Source organism: Schistocerca piceifrons, chromosome X, assembly GCF_021461385.2.
Source record: "Schistocerca piceifrons isolate TAMUIC-IGC-003096 chromosome X, iqSchPice1.1, whole genome shotgun sequence".
In the NCBI taxonomy this organism is placed as follows: Eukaryota; Metazoa; Arthropoda; class Insecta; order Orthoptera; family Acrididae; genus Schistocerca; species Schistocerca piceifrons.
Window position 1 is genome coordinate 924,642,677 of NC_060149.1, and position 23,387 is coordinate 924,666,063.

The following is a 23,387-nucleotide window of genomic DNA, read 5'->3' on the forward strand; positions in this document are numbered from 1 at the left end:
CACAATCTGTGAACCTATTCCATATGCTCATACCTTCCTTAATAGCCTTCAATGGGGCTCCGTGTCAAACGGCTTCGGAAATCTAGAAATATGGCAACTACCTATTGCCCTTCAGCCGCGCGGGATTAGCCGAGCGGTCTTAGGCGCTGCAGTCATGGACTGTGCGGCTGATCCGGCGGAGGTTCGAGTCCTCCCTCGGGTGTGTGTGTGTTTGTCCTTCGGATAATTTAGGTTAAGTAGTGTGTAAGCTTAGGGACTAATGACCTTAGCAGTTAAGTCCCATAAGATTTCACACACATTTGAACAACATTTGTTGCCCTTCGTCGATACTTCGCAGTATATCATGTGGGAAAAGTGCAAGCTTTGTTTAGCATTAGCGATGCTTTCTGAAACCCTGCTGATCCGGGGGCATAAACTTCTCAGTCTGAAGATAATTTGTTATATTCGAACTGAGAACGTTTTCAAGGATTCGGCAGCAAACCGAAGTTAGTGATATTGGTCAGTAATTTTGCGGGTTCGTCATTTTACGCTTCTTATATATTTGAGTCGCCCATTGCTTTTTTCCAGTCGCTCGGGACTTTGTGCAGGGCGACAGATTCACGACAAATGCAATCTAATGCATCCACTAAAGAAGTAGCTCACAGAGCGCTTGTTCCACCGGCTCTCGAGTATTGTTCATCAATCTGGGACCCGTATCAGTACGACTGACAAAAGAGGTAGAGAAGATTCTACGAAGAGTGTCACATTTCATCACGGAATCGTTCAGACCGCGCGAGAGTGTTACAGAGCCCCAGTGGCAGGCGCCTTGTAGCATCACGAAGAGGTTTACTGTCCAAATTTAGAGACAATACTTGACGGAAAGAGTCGGACAACATAGTATTTTTTCCAACATACGCCTCGCAAAAATGACCACAACGAAAAAATTTGAGAAATTAGAACAAATACAGAGCTTGACCGACAATTTTTCCCACTCGCCATTCGCGAATGGAACAAGGACGGGGCACCATTTATTTAGTGTACAGAAGTACCCTCCGCTACACACCGTCAGACGGTTTGCGGAGTATTGATGTAGACGATGTAGACTGCAGACGAATCGTGGGTGTACGGTTATCACCCTGACAGAAAGCAGCAGTAAAGCAGTGTCCCAAGTTAGCAGCAACATCGAGTTAGTGCTAACGATTTTTTGTTGACAGTCGTGGAATGTCCCACGAGGAATTGATTGTGTGTGGTTAGTAAGTCAAAGGGAAGTTCTACTGTGAAGTTTTGAGGAGATCGATGGAAGATTCTAGACGCAAATGATCAGTGAGAACGCACCTACACACACCTCACTCATTGTGCGGCAATTCCTGGCAAGAAATAACATTACGACAGTCCCTCACACACACTTGCGATTTCTTTCTCTTCTCTAAAATGAAACTGAAGTGGAAAAAGCAGCGTTTAATCTTCGTAGAAGTGATCCGAGCAGAACCGCAACTAATTTTGAGCACGATTCATACGGCAGACGGCCGACAGTGCGAAGATCTCTGGAAGCTTTGTATACGCGCACGACGGGACTACTTTGGTGCCGGCAGATATTAAGATGCTAGGTACGTTTCTGATTTTGGGTAGCAGCTGATATATTAGGGTAAGAAAGGTGAGGGTGCAGTACCGGCGCTGGGGCTGGGCAGCTTCTGGCGGACGAGGGCGACGGCGGCGCGGATGTCCGCCTCCGACGTGACGTCCAGCTGCAGCACGTGCAGCCGCCCGGACGCCTCCTCGCGCAGCTTCTGCCCCACGGAGTCGTTCGCGTTCGTGAAGCCGGCAAAGACCGTGAATCCCTGCGAACACACACAACACACACTGCACATCTCCGTCATTACCTAAGGAAATAACCACACCAGGCAAAAAAATTAGTCACCCGCAGAAGACATCGCGCTAATACTGCCTCTAGCATTGATAATGCCTTAAGTTGAGCGAGGAACATAGACCACAAGTTCCTTTGGGCGTGCCGTGTCATTAACAATTAGATCCTGTGGAAATACCGAGTTGCGAGGGTATCGACAGTATCGTGACAACCTGCGTCTCATTCCAGAGTACCGTTACCCGAGATGGCGGCGATGACGTCATCCGAGATAGTGGCGATGACGTCATTCGAGATGGCGGATTTTGGCGGGAAGTTTGAATTTTGGCGCGAAAGTGCCATGCCCCCCTCCCCCACAAAAAGGCAGGAAGTTCAAATTCCAACAGGATAATGCACCACACAACAGTTATCTATACTAATCTAGGAAAATCGCGGGAAAATAGCTCACTTGGCCTACTTACACTAACCTAAGTCATCCGACTGCCACTTCTTCCTATGAACTGGCGCCAAGTTTGAATTTTGGCGGTAAACAAAAGTCAATTTGCATATCTCTACTAAGCTAAGAAAACGGCGGGAAAGAAAAGACACTTGGACTAACATCAGTCACCCGACCGCCACCCCCTCCTAAGGGTTCCTGGGAAAAGGACTTGGACATAAGTCTTTATTTAACCAATTTCCAGCAGACGTGTTCGCAACTGGTTTCAGAGCCCAACTAGCTCAGTTCATATCGTCACCACCAGAGGGTGCTACCCTGACATCGGGTGATGACGCAAGTACCGTTATTCAAAATGGCTGCATACATTTTCTTCAGCACGTGCTCAAGGACACACAGCCACTGCACGGTCCTCTTAGCGTAACCCAAGATCATTTGCTCTCTCTCTCTCTCTCTCTCTCTCTCCTTCGTGCGAGTTCATAACAGCATACGCATCGCATCAGCAGCCCGCGAGCGAGTGACCGCTGACGCCACAGCCTCCAGTCTCCACCTTCATACTCACGCTGGAGATAGTCTTCTGTAAATATCCTAACTAAAGTAACACTCAAATTGCCTGTCTAAAGTATCAATTAGCTAAGTACTTGATTCCATTTCAATTTTAACCATATTCGATAACTGAATGTACCGTTTTGATATTCAATCATCAAATGAGAAGTTCTATATTTTCCCACTAGGAGCGCAGTGGTCCTTCATGACCTAGAACCTCCCACTCCTAGAATGCTGCTCTTCTATTGGCTACTGCATTAGTCATGTGATTCGACTTCATAGACCTTAGGACTTGGAATCAATTTTCGCGAATGCCACACCCACCTGGACTTGGAATGAAATAGTTAAAGTCTCCACCACGATCCTCAGCCGACCGCCACATCACCCTACCAGCTCATTTTGTCGGGCTAACGTGCATTAACGTGTTCTAACGTGCATAATGCATGATGTAATCAAGATGGTGGGGCGAAATGGCGGGAAAACGACTCTCTCTATTATGGACATAAGTTTTTATTTTGCTGTCAATGTCTCCACCACGAGATCTAGACTCCCACTGACCTAGAGTAAGGAAGGACTGCACTCTATTTAATTTGGAACGTTTTATTTAGGGATGGAGTATATTTATCACATTGACGCAAAACACTCCCCATCTTGTGCTTGGGGTCACAATACACAGTCTGCAGACACGCAAACAACTCCTAATTTACCCAGATACTTTTAGGTACAGACATTCACACTCCTCCTAAATAATTCAGTGCAGTTATGTGTAGGCACACTCAGTACTGCTAAACTGTCCAAATAACGCATAGCACAGCCTACAGACCTGCTCGCAAAATAATGCAACCAACGTACACAGAGCACATAGGAGGCTACAGACAGCCCCGCCAAGTGACGAGGCCGTCAGCTGTCAAACTACACACAGGTGCCCTCAGGCAAGAGGCGGCCACATCCCTATCGTACTTGACACCTGAGAAATTCCTCTCGGAATACTTAATCACATTGGCGACGTTGATGACGCGATCGGACGGGAGAGAAGACCTATTTGCAGAGCGCAGACGCTCCAAGGGCGCGCGCGAGAGGTTTCGTCACTACCCTCGCTCTAACTGTGGTCTGGCGAAGACGCTACAGAAAGCCATTCCACAATAGCACAAGATGCTTTCTCCTTAGCGACTGTAATGGACCATACATGACATTTGGCTGACGCTTCGCCGCACATAGCTACTTACCACCGCAAGCACATCTAGCAACATTATCAATGCTATACTGAAGCCACATTTCTATCTAAAACAATAACCAACTCGAAATCTAGTAAATTACATAGTCCCCCAGAAATACTTAACGTGCCCTTTTGTAGCAGTTTTCGTGTTGACTCAGCTTGTGTGCACGTAAATTCTGGGCCTAACAGAAACTCTTTACGAAAATAACGCACAATAACGTCGAATGCAGTCTTCTTCGCGGACCTAACGTGATACCCACTCCATCACATGCTACCCATCCTGGTCTCAACATACGAAAATGTTCTCACAGCTATGTAGAGGCTCCTATATCGCAGCAAAAAGGATGCCGCCGGTATCCAAGCACCATCCACCTCTTCTTTCTCGGACTTTCAGCACTAAAATTATTTTGCACAGATCGCTAAAGTGCATTGACAGTTAAACCCGTAAACATGTCTATAGGTCATCAAATACATACCAGACTCACAAGGATAATGGAAGCCAGGAACATATCTACAAGTCTAACTACAATTAAATATTACCATTGCTGCTACAGTCTGACACCGATCGTTGTACAGTCAATGTCTCCTCTTGAGGGCTATGCCTCTGGAACCAATATCACTATATATATCGCACATAATTTTCCATATAAAAAAATCTTTGTCCGTTTGCGATGTACTGAATCTTTACATCCCTCACGATAGGACACACAGTCAGCCTCTCTAGTCATACCACAACATAAACCACACTAACTTTACAATGCAATATACACTCCTGGAAATGGAAAAAAGAACACATTGACACCGGTGTGTCAGACCCACCATACTTGCTCCGGACACTGCGAGAGGGCTGTACAAGCAATGATCACACGCACGGCACAGCGGACACACCAGGAACCGCGGTGTTGGCCGTCGAATAGCGCTAGCTGCGCAGCATTTGTGCACCGCCGCCGTCAGTGTCAGCCAGTTTGCCGTGGCATACGGAGCTCCATCGCAGTCTTTAACACTGGTAGCATGCCGCGACAGCGTGGACGTGAACCGTATGTGCAGTTGACGGACTTTGAGCGAGGGCGTATAGTGGGCATGCGGGAGGCCAGGTGGACGTACCGCCGAATTGCTCAACACGTGGGGCGTGAGGTCTCCACAGTACATCGATGTTGTCGCCAGTGGTCGGCGGAAGGTGCTGTTGTCGCCAGTGGTCGGCGGAAGGTGCACGTGCCCGTCGACCTGGGACCGGACCGCAGCGACGCACGGATGCACGCCAAGACCGTAGGATCCTACGCAGTGCCGTAGGGGACCGCACCGCCACTTCCCAGCAAATTAGGGACACTGTTGCTCCTGGGGTATCGGCGAGGACCATTCGCAACCGTCTCCATGAAGCTGGGCTACGGTCGCGCACACCGTTAGGCCGTCTTCCGCTCACGCCCCAACATCGTGCAGCCCGCCTCCAGTGGTGTCGCGACAGGCGTGAATGGAGGGACGAATGGAGACGTGTCGTCTTCAGCGATGAGACTCGCTTCTGCCTTGGTGCCAATGATGGTCGTATGCGTGTTTGGCGCCGTGCAGGTGAGCGCCACAATCAGGGCTGCATACGACCGAGGCACACAGGGCCAACACCCGGCATCATGGTGTGGGGAGCGATCTCCTACACTGGCCGTACACCACTGGTGATCATCGAGGGGACACTGAATAGTGCACGGTACATCCAAACCGTCATCGAACCCATCGTTCTACCATTCCTAGACCGGCAAGGGAACTTGCTGTTCCAACAGGACAATGCACGTCCGCATGTATCCCGTGCCACCCAACGTGCTCTAGAAGGTGTAAGTCAACTACCCTGGCCAGCAAGATCTCCGGATCTGTCCCCCATTGAGCATGTTTGGGACTGGATGAAGCGTCGTCTCACGCGGTCTGCACGTCCAGCACGAACGCTGGTCCAACTGAGGCGCCAGGTGGAAATGGCATGGCAAGCCATTCCACAGGACTACATCCAGCATCTCTACGATCGTCTCCATGGGAGAATAGCAGCCTGCATTGCTGCGAAAGGTGGATATACACTGTACTAGTGCCGACATTGTGCATGCTCTGTTGCCTGTGTCTATGTGCCTGTGGTTCTGTCAGTGTGATCATGTGATGTATCTGACCCCAGGAATGTGTCAATAAAGTTTCCCCTTCCTGGGACAATGAATTCACGGTGTTCTTATTTCAATTTACAGGAGTGTATATACATTTTACACAACATAAGCCACAGTAATTTTACAATGCAATATATACACATGCAGTTACCTTTTATATCATTACAGCACCCGAAAAAATTATCATATGCCTACACTTACACAGACTTTATGTCACCATGCTCCTCAGTCCTAGGGAAGCACGGTCCACCTTTTCTTCCTTTCTAAAGATGTGACATTCAGCCGCAATAAACTATTTTACACTGACTGTCATATTGCACCGACAACTAAACCTCGCATTTGCTGTACATATCGTCAAATACGTAAAAACACCTACTCAATATCACCGTCCTCCCACTGGTGCCAGGAGCTGGAATATTAGTGAATGAAACCGATCTCCTACTCAGCAATATATCAACGCGTACCGTGTCAATGTAGTAAACATACAATTCCTATCCTACGCCATACAAAATTACCCGTTTTACATCAGAAAGCCCTCAATCAATCGAAGTCTTTCTCAGAACTGATGTCCAAAGTCATGCTCATTCCCCCCTCAGTACAAACGCGCTACTCTTTCTGGTCTGGACCTGCCTGCTCGTTTGCATTTCTACACCAATCTCCAGACTCTGGGATTACAAGAGCACAAGTATTTTTCCCATAACATTACACCATTTTTGCGGTACTTCTCGATATCAAGCACACAGCAGTAGCCTAGCTATCGCTAGCGCAACATAATCCCGAAGATGTAGACTGGAAATTATTTCTCTACAAACCCGATCATTCGCTAGGTTGAACATGCTCTAGACCACTGAGTAACTAGAGACAAACAAATGAAAAATCATATTTCCACCTATGAATACCAATCTCACTGATCTAACAGATTCCAAAACATCCATATAATTTACAAGCCAGCTAAGGTCTTTCCCATGTGTAGGGAACAGGCAAACGTGTCTTCCACATGCCAGATGCACACACCACAATCGATCTTCTCTCAACTAAATAAATATGCGAAATGTGCATAAGCAGTCAACCAAACAATTTACATGGGAGCGAGTAAAAGTCCATCACAAATGCACTTCGATACACAATCTTCTCAAATTTCCACTTGATCGCCAAAGCTGCCCAACACATACTAAGTATTAGTTCGTTATTCAATCGTCTAGAAATGTCACAGTTAACTCAGATACATTCTTACACTCAAACAGGGCTCTGCATTCAGACATCTGCTGCTGTTAATGGGGAACATGAATGATCTCCCCCCCCCCCCCCCCCCCCCCAGATCATGCATACACTGAATTCTGAATTCTGAATTCTTCCTGAAAACCTGTCACATATATCTTTTATCATTATACTTACAATTAAATGTTATGACCAAGTCTCAACTGAACGGCATTCAACAATGGGCAAAATATCGAAAATACACCCTGCTGTCGGCAGTAGCTCTGGAAATAGAAATATCTGTATCTGCCTTACAACTGGACATACTCTTCCCTTTGCTATCACAGTACTCCAAGTCAAATCCATACCATCCTTACGAGTGGAAATAGTCATTTCCATTCCACAAACACATACATTATAAACCTGATGCTCAAATGCTAACAAATTACGCACACATCACTACTACTAAGTATAATACTTCATCAATTACTCATTGCCTATGATACGAAATAATTTTTTTAATCATATTTCTAGCACTCTCATATCTCGAAACGAGTCACCTTTCCTGAACCTAGCTGCTATACTAAAATTCCAACATGATTTTAGTCACCCCCTCCGCATCTTGCAACTGCTCCCATTTCTACAGCTTTCCGCATGTGATCATTCCAATTTAAGTCAGAACTGAGCAAAAGTCGGAAAAAGACATATCGACCACCTTCTGCAGCCCATGTAGAAACAGAACGACCTTAGTTAGTGCAACAGGACCTTGTTTTTCCATTAGGCAGAAATGCGCGCGATGTCGTACGTCTCCAAACTACATACAAGTTCCACAGATCCGCGCCCATTCAAATCAGTCAGCCCAACATGCTATCATCGTTATTCTCTACCCCCCCAACCGAGAAAAATTACGAACTATAAAAGCTCATCCCATTTATTAGTCAACTAGGCACCAATGCTGGCGCAATGACGCATAGCTGGGCTGTGATCCAGCATGGAGAAAGAGATTGTGCAATGCTCCCCGACACATAGCTGCAGTGGGGCTCCAGCACAGTGAAAGAAATTTCGCAATATTCCGCAGAATAGCGCAGCGTGCAGCCATCCAAGCATTCCTAGCGGTATACACAGCCCCTCTCCATATTCACAGCTAAAACTGCTGCTGCTACTACCTCCTGTGTCTTACAGCAGATACCATAACACACCACACATTGGCTCATTTTAAATAAAAGTCAGTTACAACATAACCAAACTGGAACACTTTTACGGCGTTGGTGTAGCTCTCCAAACTACAGTCTGAAGGTGATTCACGAGCTCTACATTTAGACTCATCTCTCACACTGACAGAATAGCAGACGACTCTGCGTTCTCTTTCTACTGATTCCTCATATTGCACTCATGCACACGATCAGTGTTTCGCTGCTAGAAACTCCCAGAAGTTGCTGCTAATCCAACAAAACTTTTTCCCCAACTCAAACAAGCGCTATCAGTCAATCATTATGTGCTAACCAATGCAGCGATGGGATAGAAAAGACACCATCCATGTACTCTAATAATAAACATAACACTTGATAGTGCGAACAGTTGTAGCAATTTTACAGTAACTTCAACACCTACCAATTATTTGACAGCATGTTTCGCCAGTTTCAGTATCATAGCTAAACCATCCCTTCTCCATTCAGCGAGTATCTTTGCAAACGTGGATAGATGACTGTGCAGTTCTTCCATTCAGTGTTAATTCTCGAACACACAAATCAGCAAAGTATACCGGACAGCGCTCCACATATTTCTAACACCTCGAGCATAGTGATTAATTTACGATCTATGTCTATACGTATCAAAGTCACAGAGCATTCTTGCTGTCTTCGGGTAAATTAGAAACCGAAAGACCCTCCTCAAACTGTCATTGACCAACCAGTCATGCAGCACTGTTACCGAATTAATCTGCAACCGTCCAGAAGTAGACCACTACACTCCACCTGTCTTGAGTGAATTGAGCTTTCCGAGTCCTCACTGATCCAAGTGTATAAGATTTTGGCTTTGGTGATCAAGTGGAAATTTGAGAAGATTGTGTATGGAAATGTGTTTGCGATGGACTGTTATTCCCTGCCATGTAAATTGTTCGGTTGACTGCATATGCACATTTCGCCCATTTATTTAGTTGAGAGAAGATCGATTGTGGTGTGTGCATCTGGTATGTGGAAGACACGTTTGCCTGTTCTCTAGACATGGGAAAGACCTTAGTTGGCTGGTAAATTATATGGATGATTTCGAATCTGTTACATCAGCGAGATTGGTATTCGTAGGTGGAAATATGATTTTTCATTTGTTTGTTTCTAGTTACTCAGTGGTCTAGAGCTAAAATTTTTGGTTTGTAAAGAAATAATTTCCAGTCTACATCTTCGGGATTATGTTGTGCTAGCGATCGGTAGGCTACTGCTGTGTGCTTGATATCGAGAAGTACCGCGAAAATGATATAATGTTATGGGGAAAATACGTGTGTTCTTGTAATCTTAGAGTCTGGAGATTGGTGTAGAATCACAAACGAGCAGGTGGGTCCGAATCAGAAAGAGTAGCACGTTTGTACCAAGGGGGAAACGAGCATGTCTTTGCACATCAGTTCTGAGAAAGACTTCGATTGATTGAGGGCTTTCTGATGTAAAATGGGTAATTTTGTATGGTGTAGGATAGGAATTGTATGTTTACTACATTCACACGGTATGCGTTGATATATTGTTGAGTAGGAGATTGGTTTCATGCACTAATATTCCAGCTCCTGGCCCCAGTGGGAGGACGGTGTAATTGAGTAGATGTCTTTACGTATTTGACGATATGTATGGCAGTCTGCGAGGATTAGTTGTCGGTGCAGTATGGCGCTCAGCAGTGGCGACTCGTCACAAAAGCTGATGGTGGTGCACTTTGCTCACGAAGGAAAACATCAACAAAAGAGAGAAAATCAGTACACTGATCATGTTTTTGTAATACCTGATATAAACAGACCGCTCGCTTGTGTCACTCCTGCATCATCTCATAATAAAACCAAAGGGTGTACACAGAAAAAAGTATTACTTTTGCAGAATAAAAGGAATTAAAATCAACTGCAGCTCTATGTGCTCAAAAAGTTGTACGCATGCTGTACTAACCTTTCCCAGCAGGACTGACGTTCACGCCATTCCCTTTTATCTCTGAATTTGGATGTGGTGGTGATCACTTGTGCAGGAACTTTCCTTCAAATTTGCAAATCTTTCCATCACTGTTTGATTGAAGTCTGCAGTTCCTAAAACTCGTTCAATAGAGAGCATCGCGAGTGCTGACAGTCTTTCTTGGTCCTTAGTACTCCACAAGAAGGTTTTGATGCATATCAGCGAAGAAAAACAACGTTCTGCTTCTGATGTGGTCATTGTAATTGTAATAATCGCTTACAGGAGCTTCACAGACTCGCTCAGTGTATCACAAAGGTTGTCTGTTATGTAATCCAGAACGCTCAAAGCTCCACATATGCTTTTGAACTCCTCTCTTCCATAAATAACACAGAGTTCTGTTCGAAGTTTCTTTGCTTCCCAAAAAGAGTAGCATTCAATAGCAGCTCTGAAAGAAGTTTCTGGAAAACTGGAAGAGTTTGTAGCGAATTTCTCTGGTAGAAAGAGAGAGGCTGCAAGTAGGTGTCCAGTGAACATGACTCTTTCTTTTGCCTCGTAACTTATAACAGCACATACTTCTTTTGCCTCCCACAGTAGATTAAACATCGCTGCGCCATCTTCAGCTCTCCCTCTTTCATGCTACTCGTGTAAATCTTTTGAATTTTCTGCACTAAAATTGATCAAGGGACGAAAAACACCAGTATATCCTCTAAGGGCAAGTTCCGACACACCACAGAAACGAACACAGTTAATAATTAGATTCCATTTGAACCTATTATCGGTAAATTTTTGGTTGTGTAATGCCACGGACCTTCTGTACACACTGTCCAATTGGGTAGCTATATTTACATTGCCTAGACTTGCCATATTAAAAACGTTATTTACATGGTCTGAAGAAAGTTAGTGTTTTCTAATTTTGTCATGGAGGTGTTGAATGTCGCAGACTCTGTGTTTAGACCATGAAAGATCTCCTCCAAACAATAAACAAGGAAAACAAAATAAGGTATTTTTCACGTCGCAACCACACAGCCATTCATGCTTGTTGTACAATTCACAGTTAAATTTCCTACTGAATTAGCGAATTTTCGTTTTAACGGTCTGTGAAATTGTTAAAGCAGGTGTCGGCCTACCCAGCCTCTTAATTTCTAATTTTTCTTCAAACTTCTGTGTACTGAAGGGTTCAGAGAGCTATGAAATTACCTGATTCATTATTTCATGTATTCACTTGTCACTTGAATCTCAAAATTCAGGTGGTAGCACACGCTAAAATAACTAACACAACACACAGGAAATAGTTCACTCGCAGCTACACCTGAACTGGTAAGGTGGCGCGAGAATCCCGCTATGTTCGAAAATCCGATAGCTCCATTTCCCTTCAGAAGAGTTCGGGCCCTCTTCCTCCAGCTGGCAGGGTGGCCCGGGTGAGGTGTTTATACACACAAGGCCCGCACGAGTACAGTGTTGCCTAGCGTTGCCCCCGCACCCCCGCTGAGACACCCAAGACCGCGTTTGCAGCCACAGTGCAACCCACTGTCGCCGTCGGCACATTCCGTCCAACTCCGCTGCGTTCGGCTTTTTGGAGCCCGGGCATTTCAAAAGAGATAAACGGCGCGCTACTTTTCCACTAGTATAGAATGCTCAAAAGGCAAACATAGTTAAACAAAATTATTCTTTGGGGGTAGCGCAAACCTGCAAACCTATACAGGAGCCGCCCCTGGCGCTCAGTGTAAAATAGTTTATTGTGGCTGAATGTCACGTCTGTAGAAAGAAAGAAAGGTGGACCGTGCTTCCCTAGGACTGAGGAGCATGGTGACATAAAGTCGGTGTTAGTGTAGGCATATGACAATTTTTTCAGGTGCTGTAACGATATGAAAGATAACTGCACTGTTTGTGTAAGATGTGTATATATTGAACTGTAAAGTTACTGTGGTTTATGTTGTGGCATGGCTAGAGAGGCTGACTGTGTGTCCTACCGTGAGGGATGTATAGATTCAGCACATCGAAAACAGCGAGAGATTATTTATGTGGAAAATTATGTGTGCTACAGATAGTGAGATTGGTTCCAGAAGTATAGCCATCAAGAGCAGACATTAACTGTACAACAATCGGTGTCAGACTGTAGCAGCAATGGTAATATTAAACTGGAGTTAGACTGGTAGGTATGTTCCTGGTTTCCATTATCCTTGTAAGTCTGGTATGTATTTGATGACCTATAGACAAGTTTAAGGGTTTAACTGTCAATGCACTTTAGCGATCTGTGCAAAATAATTTTAGCGGTGAAAGCCTGAGATACCGGCGGAATCAGTAATTTGGCAGGTAAATTCGATAAGAGCCAGTCCTAATACTCCATTCATTCACATCCTTTTTGCTGTGATATATGAGCCTCTAATAGCTGTGAGAACATTTTCGTATGTTGAGACCATGATGGGTAGCATGTGATGGAGTGGGTACCACGTTAGGTCCGCGAAGAAGATTGAATTCGACGTTATTGTGCGTTATTTTCGTAAAGAGTTTCTGTTAGGGCAGGAATTTATGTGCACACAAGCTGAGACAACACGAAAACTGCTAGAAAAGAGTAGGTTAAGTATTTCTGGGGGCCTATGCAATTTACTAGACTTCGAGTTGGTTATTACTTTAGATAGCAATATGGCTTCAGTATAACATCGAGAACGCTGTTATATGTACTTGCGGTGGTAAGTAGCTACGCGCTGCGAAGCGTCAGCCAAATGTCATGTATGGTCCATTACAGTCGCTAAGGAGAAAGCATCTTGTGCTATTGTGGAATGGCTTTCTGTAGCGTCTTCGCCAGACCACAGTTAGAGCGAGGGTAGTGACGAAACCTCTCGCGCGCGCCCTTGGAGCGTCTGCGCTCTGCAAATAGGTCTTCACTCCCATCCGGTCGTGTCATGGCGCCTATGTGATTACGTATTCCGAGAGGAATTTCTCAGGTGTCAAGTACGATAGGGATGTGGCCGCCTCTTGCCTGAGGGCACCTGTGTGTAGTTTGACAGCTGACGGCCTCGTCACTTGGCGGGGCTGTCTGTAGCCTCCTATGTGCTCTAGTGGACAGGGGGTGGTGTCTGCGTACGTTGGTTGCATTATTTTGCGAGCAGGTCTGTAGGCTGTGCTATGCGTTATTTGGACAGTTTAGCAGTACTGAGTGTGCCTACACATAACTGCACTGAATTATTTAGGAGGAGTGTGAATGTCTGTACCTAAAAGTATCTGGGTAAATTAGGAGTTGTTTGCGTGTCTGCAGACTGTGTATTGTGACCCCAAGCACAGGATGGCGAGTGTTTTGCGTAAGTGTGATAAAAATACTCCATCCATAAATAAAACGTTCCAAATTAAATAGAGTGCACTCCTTCCTTACTCTCCCCAGCAGCTCAGCGCAGTCTGAGTCATTTTCGCGCCATTTTCTCCTCTTACAGACCACCATCTGGGATTAGGTCAGAGGAAGGGTGACAGTACCCTCTGGCGGCAATAATATATACTAGGTCAGTTGAAGTCTAGATCTCGTGGTGGAGACGTTGATTGCAAAATAAAAACTTATGTCCATAATAGAGAGAGTCGTTTTCCCGCCATTTCGCCCCACCATCTTGGATTACATCATGCACTATGCACGTTAGTGTACGTTAGCCCGACAACATGGGCTGGTAGGATGATGCGGTGGTACATTAAGGATCGTGGTGGAGACTTCATTCCAAATGCAGGTGAGTGTGGCATTCGCAAAAAGTCCTAGGGTCTATGAAGTCGAATCACATGACTAATGCAGTAGCCAATAGGAGAGCAGCATTCTGGGAGTGGGGAGTGCTAGGTCATGAAGGACCACTGCGCTCCTAGTGGGAAAATGTGGAACTTCTCATTTGATGAATGAATATCGAAATGGTACATTCAGTTATTGAATATGATTAAAATTGGAATGGAATTAAGTACTTAAGTTATTGATACGTTAGATGTGTGATGTGGGTGCTACTGTAGTTAGGATATTTACAGAAGACTATCTCCGGCACGAGTATGTAGGTGTAGGCTGAAGGCTGTGGCGTCAGCAGTCGCTCGCTCATGGGCCACTGATGCAACGCCGTTTGAACATGCAAGAGAGAGAGAGAGAACAAACGATCTGGGGTTACGTAATGGGACCGTGCAGTGACTGTGTGTCCAAGAGCACGTGGTGAAGAAAATGTATGCAGCAGCCATCTTGAATAACGGTACTTGCGTCATCACCAGACGTCACGGTAGTGCCCTCTGGTGGCGACGATATGAACTAAGTCAGTTGGGCTCTGCACCCAGTGGCGATCACATATGCTTGAAATTGGTTAAATAAAGACTTATGTCCAAGTCCTTATGTCACGAATCCTTAGGAGGGGGTGGCGGTCAGGTGACTGAGATTAGTCCAAGTGTCTTTTCTCTCGCGCCATTTTCTTATCTTAGTAGAGATATGAAAATTGACTTCTGTTTACAGCCAAAATTCAAACTTGGCGCCAGTTCATAGGAAGAAGTGGCAGTCCGCTGACTTAGGTTAGTGGAGGTAGGCCAAGTGAGCTATTTTCCCGCCATTTTCTTAGCTTAGTACAGATAGCTGTGGTGTGGTGCATTACCCTGTTGGAATTTGAACTTCCCGCCATTTTTCTAGGGGAAGGGGGGGCGTGGCACTTTCCCGCCAAAATCCGCCATCTTGAATGACGTCATCGCCGCCATCTTGGATAACGGTACTTTGGAATGAGACGCAGGTTGTCCCAATACTGTTGAGTGTGTTTCATCTGATGTTCCAAATAGTCCCATACCTCTCTATGAGATTAAGATTGGGTGATCTACACTGAGCATAGGATACCTCGTAATATCCTGTCGGATTTCCTTTTGCTCAGCGTAGTGCAGCAACTCGACATGTCATGGACTCAACAAGTCATTTGAAGTCCCCTGCAGAAATACTGAACCATGCTGCATAGATAGCCGTCCATAACTGCGAAAGTGTTGCCAGTGCAGAATTTTGTGCACGAACTGAGCCTTCGATTGTTTCCCATAAATGTTCGATGGGATTCGCGTTTGGCGATCTGGGTGGCGAAATCATTTGCTGAAAATGTCCAGAATGTTCTTCAAACCAATTGCGCACAAGTATAGTCAGGTGCCATGGTGCATTGTCATCGATAAAAATTCAATCGTTGTTTGGGAACATGATGTGCATGAATGGCTGCAATGATCGGTTCAGCTGGGCCAAAGTGCCCAGTCGATTCCGTGTAAACACAACCCATATACCATTGTGGAGCCAAGCCACCACTACCTTGCACAGTGCCTCGTTGACAGCTTGGGTCCATGGTTTCTTGGGGTCTGCACCACACTCAAACCCTACCATCAGCTTTTACCAAGTGAAATCGGGACTCATCTGACCAAGCCACGGTTTCCCCGTCATTTAGCATCCAACTGATATGGTTACACGCTCGGGAGAGGTGCTGCAGGCGATGTCATGCTGTTAGTGAAGGCAATCACGTCTGTCGTCTTCTGCTGCCGTAGCCAATTAACGCCAAATTTCGCCGAACGGATATGTTCGTCGTACGTCCCACAATGATTTCTTCAGTTATTTCACCCAGTGTTGCTTGTCTGTTGGCACTGACAACTCTACGCAAACGCCACTGCTATCAGTCGGTAAGTGAATGCTGTCATAGACTATGTCGTCGGTGGTTAGAGGTAATACCTGAAATGTGGTATTCTCAGCACTCTCCTGACACAGCTGATCTCGGAATACTGAATTCTGTAACGATTTCCGATATGGAATGCCCTATGTGTCTAGCTCCAACTAGCATTCCGCATTCCAAGATTGTTAACTCCTTTCGTGTGGCTTTAATAACATTGGTAACTTTTTCACATGAATCAGCTGAGTAAAAATGACAGCTGTGCCACTGCGCTGCCCTTTTATCCCTTAATACACGATACTACCGCCATCTGTATACGTGCATATCGCTATCCCATGACTTTTTTCACCTCAGTGCAGTAGGCTAGTCAAGGAGTGATAATGTACCTGATTGATCAGCCAAACTGTGACGTATGTGTGCAGTCCTGTGGACATTGATGTCTTTTCGGAAGACAGGAGTGACCATAGCAGATACATCATAAAGATGTAGAAGTAAGGGCAACAAATGTTCCCAGAGAATGTTGAAATAAATGTCCCAGTTCATATTCATCTTAACATGAATGAGTGGTTCCAAGTAATGGTACGAAAACAACCCCTAAGACACCACAAAACCACCTCTAGCCCGGACTACACCCTCCATATACCTTGGTTTAAACGCCCCATTGGCCTGTCAGTGCACTCAGCGCCTTGCATCACCTCAAAAATGGGAAAATTGCGACTCGTCGAAGTACACTAAATGCTTCTAGTGAGCTGTTGCCTAGCTTCTGCGTTGTTTGACCAATGGAAGATGTGCAGTTTTATGTGTTGCCGTGGGCAATGGTCTTGTGGGCGGTGCCCGGCTCCCTTGCATGCAGTTCCCTATGCAACATTTGTTCGAAAACTGGTCGAGGTGGACTTGCATTCATTAACAGCAGCAATCCCTATCAGATATGAAATCCATTGCCTTTGGCAAAGTGTGATACTTGTCTCCAGTCCCATTAGTTAGGATCTTTTTACCGCAACGTGTCTTACACTGTGTTACATGGGCGTGAGTGGTACACCATTTCTTGCAGACATGTTGGAAAGTTTGTGTAGGTACATCAATAAATTTGGCAACTTCATTTACATTTCGACAATATGAGAATGTAGGTGGAGGCTAGAATTAATACCTTCGTGAGATCACTGGTAGACCTTGGAGCCCTCAGCCACAAACCCCAAGAGCGATGACACTAGCATTGTGTTACAGTGTTACAAAATATGTGTATCCTGACTGGTATAAATCCACCCATGCAAACACAGTGGACAAGGCGCTAAACGAAACTTGTAGGCTTATTATAGGTTGCCTTAAACCTAAACAAGTTGCAAAACTCTAGCAACTCTCTGTCATACCACCAACAGATATTTGTTGTGAAGTAGCTGCCACTGTGTAGAGAGAAAATCAGTCCCATAAGGAAATCCATGTACTACATGGGCATGATCAGCAGCCCTAAGGTTGAGGTCCAGAAGAAGTTTTCTCAAGACCACTTCAGTCTTGCAAACAACAGCAATTATGGATTTCTAGAATTGAGAACGACTCTTCCTCTCATCTGTTTGGAAACCCTCCCAACTTAGGATGAAGAGAATTGGATCATGTGGAGGTTAGTCAATTGTCTTTGTCCTGGGGTTGGAAGATCCGGGAGTGGCTTCCAGTTATGATACTTCCCTGTTACTACCACAAAATGTGACTGCAGAGAACCACAGACCATGGAGCACCTACTTGATTGTCAACTATGCCCAGCATCTTGCATAGATGAAGATCTTCTCCTTGTAACACAAGGTGCAATTGAAGTTGAGCCGGCTGCGTTGGCCAAGCGGTTCTAGGCGCTTCAGTCCAGAACCACGTGGCTGTTACAGTTGCAGCCTCGGGCATGGATGTGTGTGATGTCCTTTGGTTAGTTAGGTTTAAGAAGTTCTAAGTCTAGGGGACTGATGACCTCAGATATTAAGTCACATAGTGCTTAGAGCCATTTGAAGTTGAAAGATTTTAGTCAAGAGTAGTGTATCTTGGTAATCCTTTCTTTCATTTATTTGAAACTGTAATTACCATGCATTGAATTTATTTTCTGGTTTGAATATTAAAAAAAGATATTCGTGTGATCACAGGCATGTCCCAAAACGGCAACTTTTTTTGCCATTCTGTCACATCTCGATGTCAACCCATCATACCGCCTTCATTCCATATTTTCTACTAACACATACACACTGCTTCATTGCAGCAGCGGTGGAGGGTCGTCACTTGAGTACCTGGTATCGGTACTATACCCTTTACAACGCTTCAAAGTGAACACTGTGCTCTTTCAAGGGGGTGGCTGTTATTTTGTCTAGTGAGCAATTTGCACAAAGGGTGCACAGGAAGTTTAGAAATTCAAAGCCGACATGGTCATATGTTATCATGAATTTTAAAATCTAAGCTCCATTGGCCGTCGTCCTGTAGGGCAATGGGCTGCTTCCTCCGGGACAGTACTCTAGCTGTGTTCTAGTAGCAGTTTGCAACAGTTACACACAAGCAGAGCGAGAGCAGCATTCGAGCAGTGTGTGGCTGACCAGGATTTATTGGTGATTTGGCTCACACTTTTCACAGGAGTGGAAACCTGTCAGAATGAAGTCGAGAATTTCGCTCAAACTGCAGCTGAGTGAATGCGGATAGCTATTTTTATGTGGTGAAATGAAATGCTCGTATGGCATTAATGGCTAAGAGACCTCAATCTGGGGTTGTTTGTCCAACTGGTGTAACTTTGTATTTGACGCCACTGTGGCGATTTGTACTTCGATGAAATGATCAGGACACCTCAAATAGGGCTTTATGTGGTTATGTGGCTCTTCTATCAATGAAAATAACAAAGGCTCAATGCGTGGGGATTGATATGATCTAGGTCTTAATTGTGATTAGTATAAATGAGGTAAGGTGACCTACAGAGGAGGAGGAAGAATAGAAGTGTCCTGGTGTCTGTGGAGTGTTCCTTAAATCTTTCTGATACAAACCAGAGAGTCTGGGTGGCTAAAATACGTATTGGGTATAGGGAACTGTTGGCCATAGTAGTGTGCAAGTATGAAGGCGACTGTGTGATGCATTCTGTGGAGAGAGGCTATCTGTCTCTGCCCCACTCAACGCTCTAGCCATTGCCTGCTCTAGTATTTGTCAGCGTTGGGTAAGCGCCACAGCAGACCACTGTTTCTGCTTGTATCTCTTCTACAACAGTTGAAAACTATTGCTGTTGCTTCTGAACGTAATATGTCATAGCTGCTTTATGCCACGCATAATGAACACTACAGTGGCTAAGTACCTTCACCACAGATGAACTAACATGAAAATCAAAGCTAAATACTCTATGTGCATCCCGAAGCACATACTACTGTCTGACGCAGCTGAAGGACACTATTCTCTGGAGTGACCCGTGGTATAATGCTCCTTGCCATTGCGCATCACCCCATCGCTCACCTTGTTAGGTGCACACCATTTATAACAAACGAGAACGCATGATAAGACAAATACCTGTACCATACGCCAGTGAGAGAAAGCGGCAGATGTAACAGGGGTCCTACTTTATCTAATATCATCCTTCACATGCGAATATCCCAGTTACCTCCATTCAACGTATACTCACAGTATACTTTCCAGCTAGCGTTCAGGGAAACAACAGAACAACTATAGACGATCTTTCTAGAGAGTGAAACGGTAGAGATATAGTCTGAATATTGTTTGAAGAATTCTCTGTGAGGCACATACTGCGAACTGCAGAGTAGTCATGTACATATACACTCCTGGAAATTGAAATAAGCACACCGTGAATTCATTGTCCCAGGAAGGGGAAACTTTATTGACACATTCCTGGGGTCAGATACATCACATGATCACACTGACAGAACCACAGGCACATAGACACAGGCAACAGAGCATGCACAATGTCGGCACTAGTACAGTGTATATCCACCTTTAGCAGCAATGCAGGCTGCTATTCTCCCATGGAGACGATCGTAGAGATGCTGGATGTAGTCCTGTGGAACGGCTTGCCATGCCATTTCCACCTGGCGCCTCAGTTGGACCAGCGTTCGTGCTGGACGTGCAGACCGCGTGAGACGACGCTTCATCCAGTCCCAAACATGCTCAATGGGGGACAGATCCGGAGATCTTGCTGGCCAGGGTAGTTGACTTACACCTTCTAGAGCATGTTGGGTGGCACGGGATACATGCGGACGTGCATTGTCCTGTTGGAACAGCAAGTTCCCTTGCCGGTCTAGGAATGGTAGAACGATGGGTTCGATGACGGTTTGGATGTACCGTGCACTATTCAGTGTCCCCTCGACGATCACCAGTGGTGTACGGCCAGTGTAGGAGGTCGCTCCCCACACCATGATGCCGGGTGTTGGCCCTGTGTGCCTCGGTCGTATGCAGTCCTGATTGTGGCGCTCACCTGCACGGCGCCAAACACGCATACGACCATCATTGGCACCAAGGCAGAAGCGACTCTCATCGCTGAAGACGACACGTCTCCATTCGTCCCTCCATTCACGCCTGTCGCGACACCACTGGAGGCGGGCTGCACGATGTTGGGGCGTGAGCGGAAGACGGCCTAACGGTGTGCGGGACCGTAGCCCAGCTTCATGGAAACGGTTGAGAATGGTCCTCGCCGATACCCCAGGAGCAACAGTGTCCCTAATTTGCTGGGAAGTGGCGGTGCGGTCCCCTACGGCACTGCGTAGGATCCTACGGTCTTGGCGTGCATCCGTGCGTCGCTGCGGTCCGGTCCCATGTCGACGGGCACGTGCACCTTCCGCCGACCACTGGTGACAACATCGATGTACTGTGGAGACCTCACGCCCCACGTGTTGAGCAATTCGGCGGTACGTCCACCCGGCCTCCCGCATGCCCACTATACACCCTCGCTCAAAGTCCGTCAACTGCACATACGGTTCACGTCCACACTGTCGCGGCATGCTACCAGTGTTAAAGACTGCGATGGAGCTCCGTATGCCACGGCAAACTGGCTGACACTGACGGCGGCGGTGCACAAATGCTGCGCAGCTAGCGCCATTCGACGGCCAACACCGCGGTTCCTGGTGTGTCCGCTGTGCCGTGCGTGTGATCATTGCTTGTACAGCCCTCTCGCAGTGTCCGGAGCAAGTATGGTGGGTCTGACACACCGGTGTCAATATGTTCTTTTTTCCATTTCCAGGAGTGTAGATGTAGATGTAGAGTGTTGTCTAGGTCAGGATTTCCCAAACTGAGTTCTGCAGAACACTGGTGTTGTGCAGGAACGGAATAAGTGCTCTGTGAAAAACTGTTAACAACATGGAGGTTATTTTTTTTATATTTTAACTACAGTAATTATAATAAATGAAAATCATTGTATTGCTTATGTTCTACGGGATTAATTTATTGAGTTAACCGGTTTTTAGCGTACACAGTCATCATCGGATTTTCACCGACGTTTGTCGTCAAAGAAGTTACAATATTTGTAAATAACATTGAAAAAGATGTTACTCACCTATAATGAGGCACAAACATGCAGTAAATGTCATCTTTGATAGTGTAGTGATAATTTAATTTAAAAGGTAAACAGTTGAACGATAAATAAATATAATGGGAGCAAACAGGAAAATATAAACACTTAACTCGAAAACTGCGTCCACAAAACAGTTGACATTAATAAAAAAACCAATAAAATAAAATAATAGTAGTAATTGACGAGACTATTTCAAGAGGTATTAAACATAAAATATGCAGAAACCAGTTGAAAGAAGTAATTAACAATTACAACAATGAATATGTGGAGTACATAGGCAATCATAATAAGATGAAAAACTGAATAAATACAAGAAAATGAAGGAATATAAGGAACACACAGTAATGTCATCTTTGACAGTGTGGTGGGAATGAAATTTAAAAGGTAAAAAGCTGTATAACAAAGCAAAATCAGTATGTGAAGAGGCTACTTCAACAGGTATTAAACGTGAAAGGTGATACAGAAACCAATTAAAAGAAAGAATTACCGATTGTAACCACAGAGCACACAGTCAACCGTAAAAGAAATGATCACATGTAGAAAAATGGAGGAATATGAAGGAACAGTCATTGTGGAAAGTAATGGAAACTGAGAGGATTATGTGAAGTTTAGAAGAGGGGAAGTATTAAGCTGTGTTTGGTCATTTAAGATTAAATCAGTAGAGTGGGCTAGATGTTTATTGATTTCCAGGGCTTCCAACAGATGGAGTTTTTGGCCCTCGTTTACTACATGAAGGACATGTGACTGTGGCTGGTAACTGTGGCCCTCACTTAGTACATGCCCATGAATGTGGAATCACAATTCTGCAACCTTCAGCTGTGTTCATGTTCAGTCAGCTGGAGGCTGCAAAATTATGACTCCACATTTGCTGGGTATGCACTGAATAAGGGCCGCAACCACCAGCCACAGTCACATGCCCTTCACTTAGTAAATAAAGACAAAAACTCAATCTGCTGGAAGCCCTGGAAATCAGCAAGTATCTAGTCCACAGTCTACATTTAATCTCAAATGACCAAACACAGTTTAATATTTCCCCTATTTTAAACTTCCTGTAATCCTTTCAGTTTCCATTACTTTCCACAATGTCTGTTCCTTCATATTCCTCCATTTTCATGGATGTATTCATTTCTTTGTATTTTATTGTGATTGTCTATGTACTCTTTATATTCAGGGGTTACAATTGTTAATTCTTTCTTTTATCTGGTTTTTGTATCCCTTTCCATGTTTAATACCTTTTGAAGATGACTTGTCAATGACTATACTTATTTTATTTTATTAGTTTTGTTTATTAATATCAACTGTTTTGTAGACACAGTTTTCGTGCTTAGTGTTTATGTTTTTCTGTTTTCTCCATTTATATTCATTTATTGTTCAACTGTTTACCTTTTAAACTGCATTACCACCACACTGTCAAAAATGACATTAGCTGTGTTTTTGGGACTCGCTCCAGATAAATAACATCTTTTCCAATGTTGTTAATAAATGTTGTAACTTCTTTGGCGAAGAAACTCAGTTAAAATCTGATGATTGCCTTGCAAGGGGAAATCCAGTTAACTCAAGAAATATAGTGCTTTGCATTTATTGTAATGTTGTTCTTCCTTGAACCGACGGAAGAATCAGTTAACATGATAGTATTTCATTGTTTTAGTTTTACTATGATTTCTGTGTTATTAGTTATGATTTAAATTTAAAGTAATCACGGAATAAAGTAAATTTTTCTCAATTTTTAATATTCTATTTA

General features: G+C 44.8%; 1 protein-coding gene across 1 annotated transcript in view; it reads right to left on the minus strand.

The window, feature by feature from the left end:
• Positions 1-23,387, minus strand: part of LOC124721142 (D-beta-hydroxybutyrate dehydrogenase, mitochondrial-like) — a 282,303-nt gene that overhangs the window by 46,289 nt on the left and 212,627 nt on the right. The window contains exon 3 of the mRNA XM_047245961.1: positions 1,649-1,817. Coding sequence (XP_047101917.1) covers positions 1,649-1,817 — 169 coding nt within the window. The remainder of the gene's footprint in view (positions 1-1,648; positions 1,818-23,387) is intronic.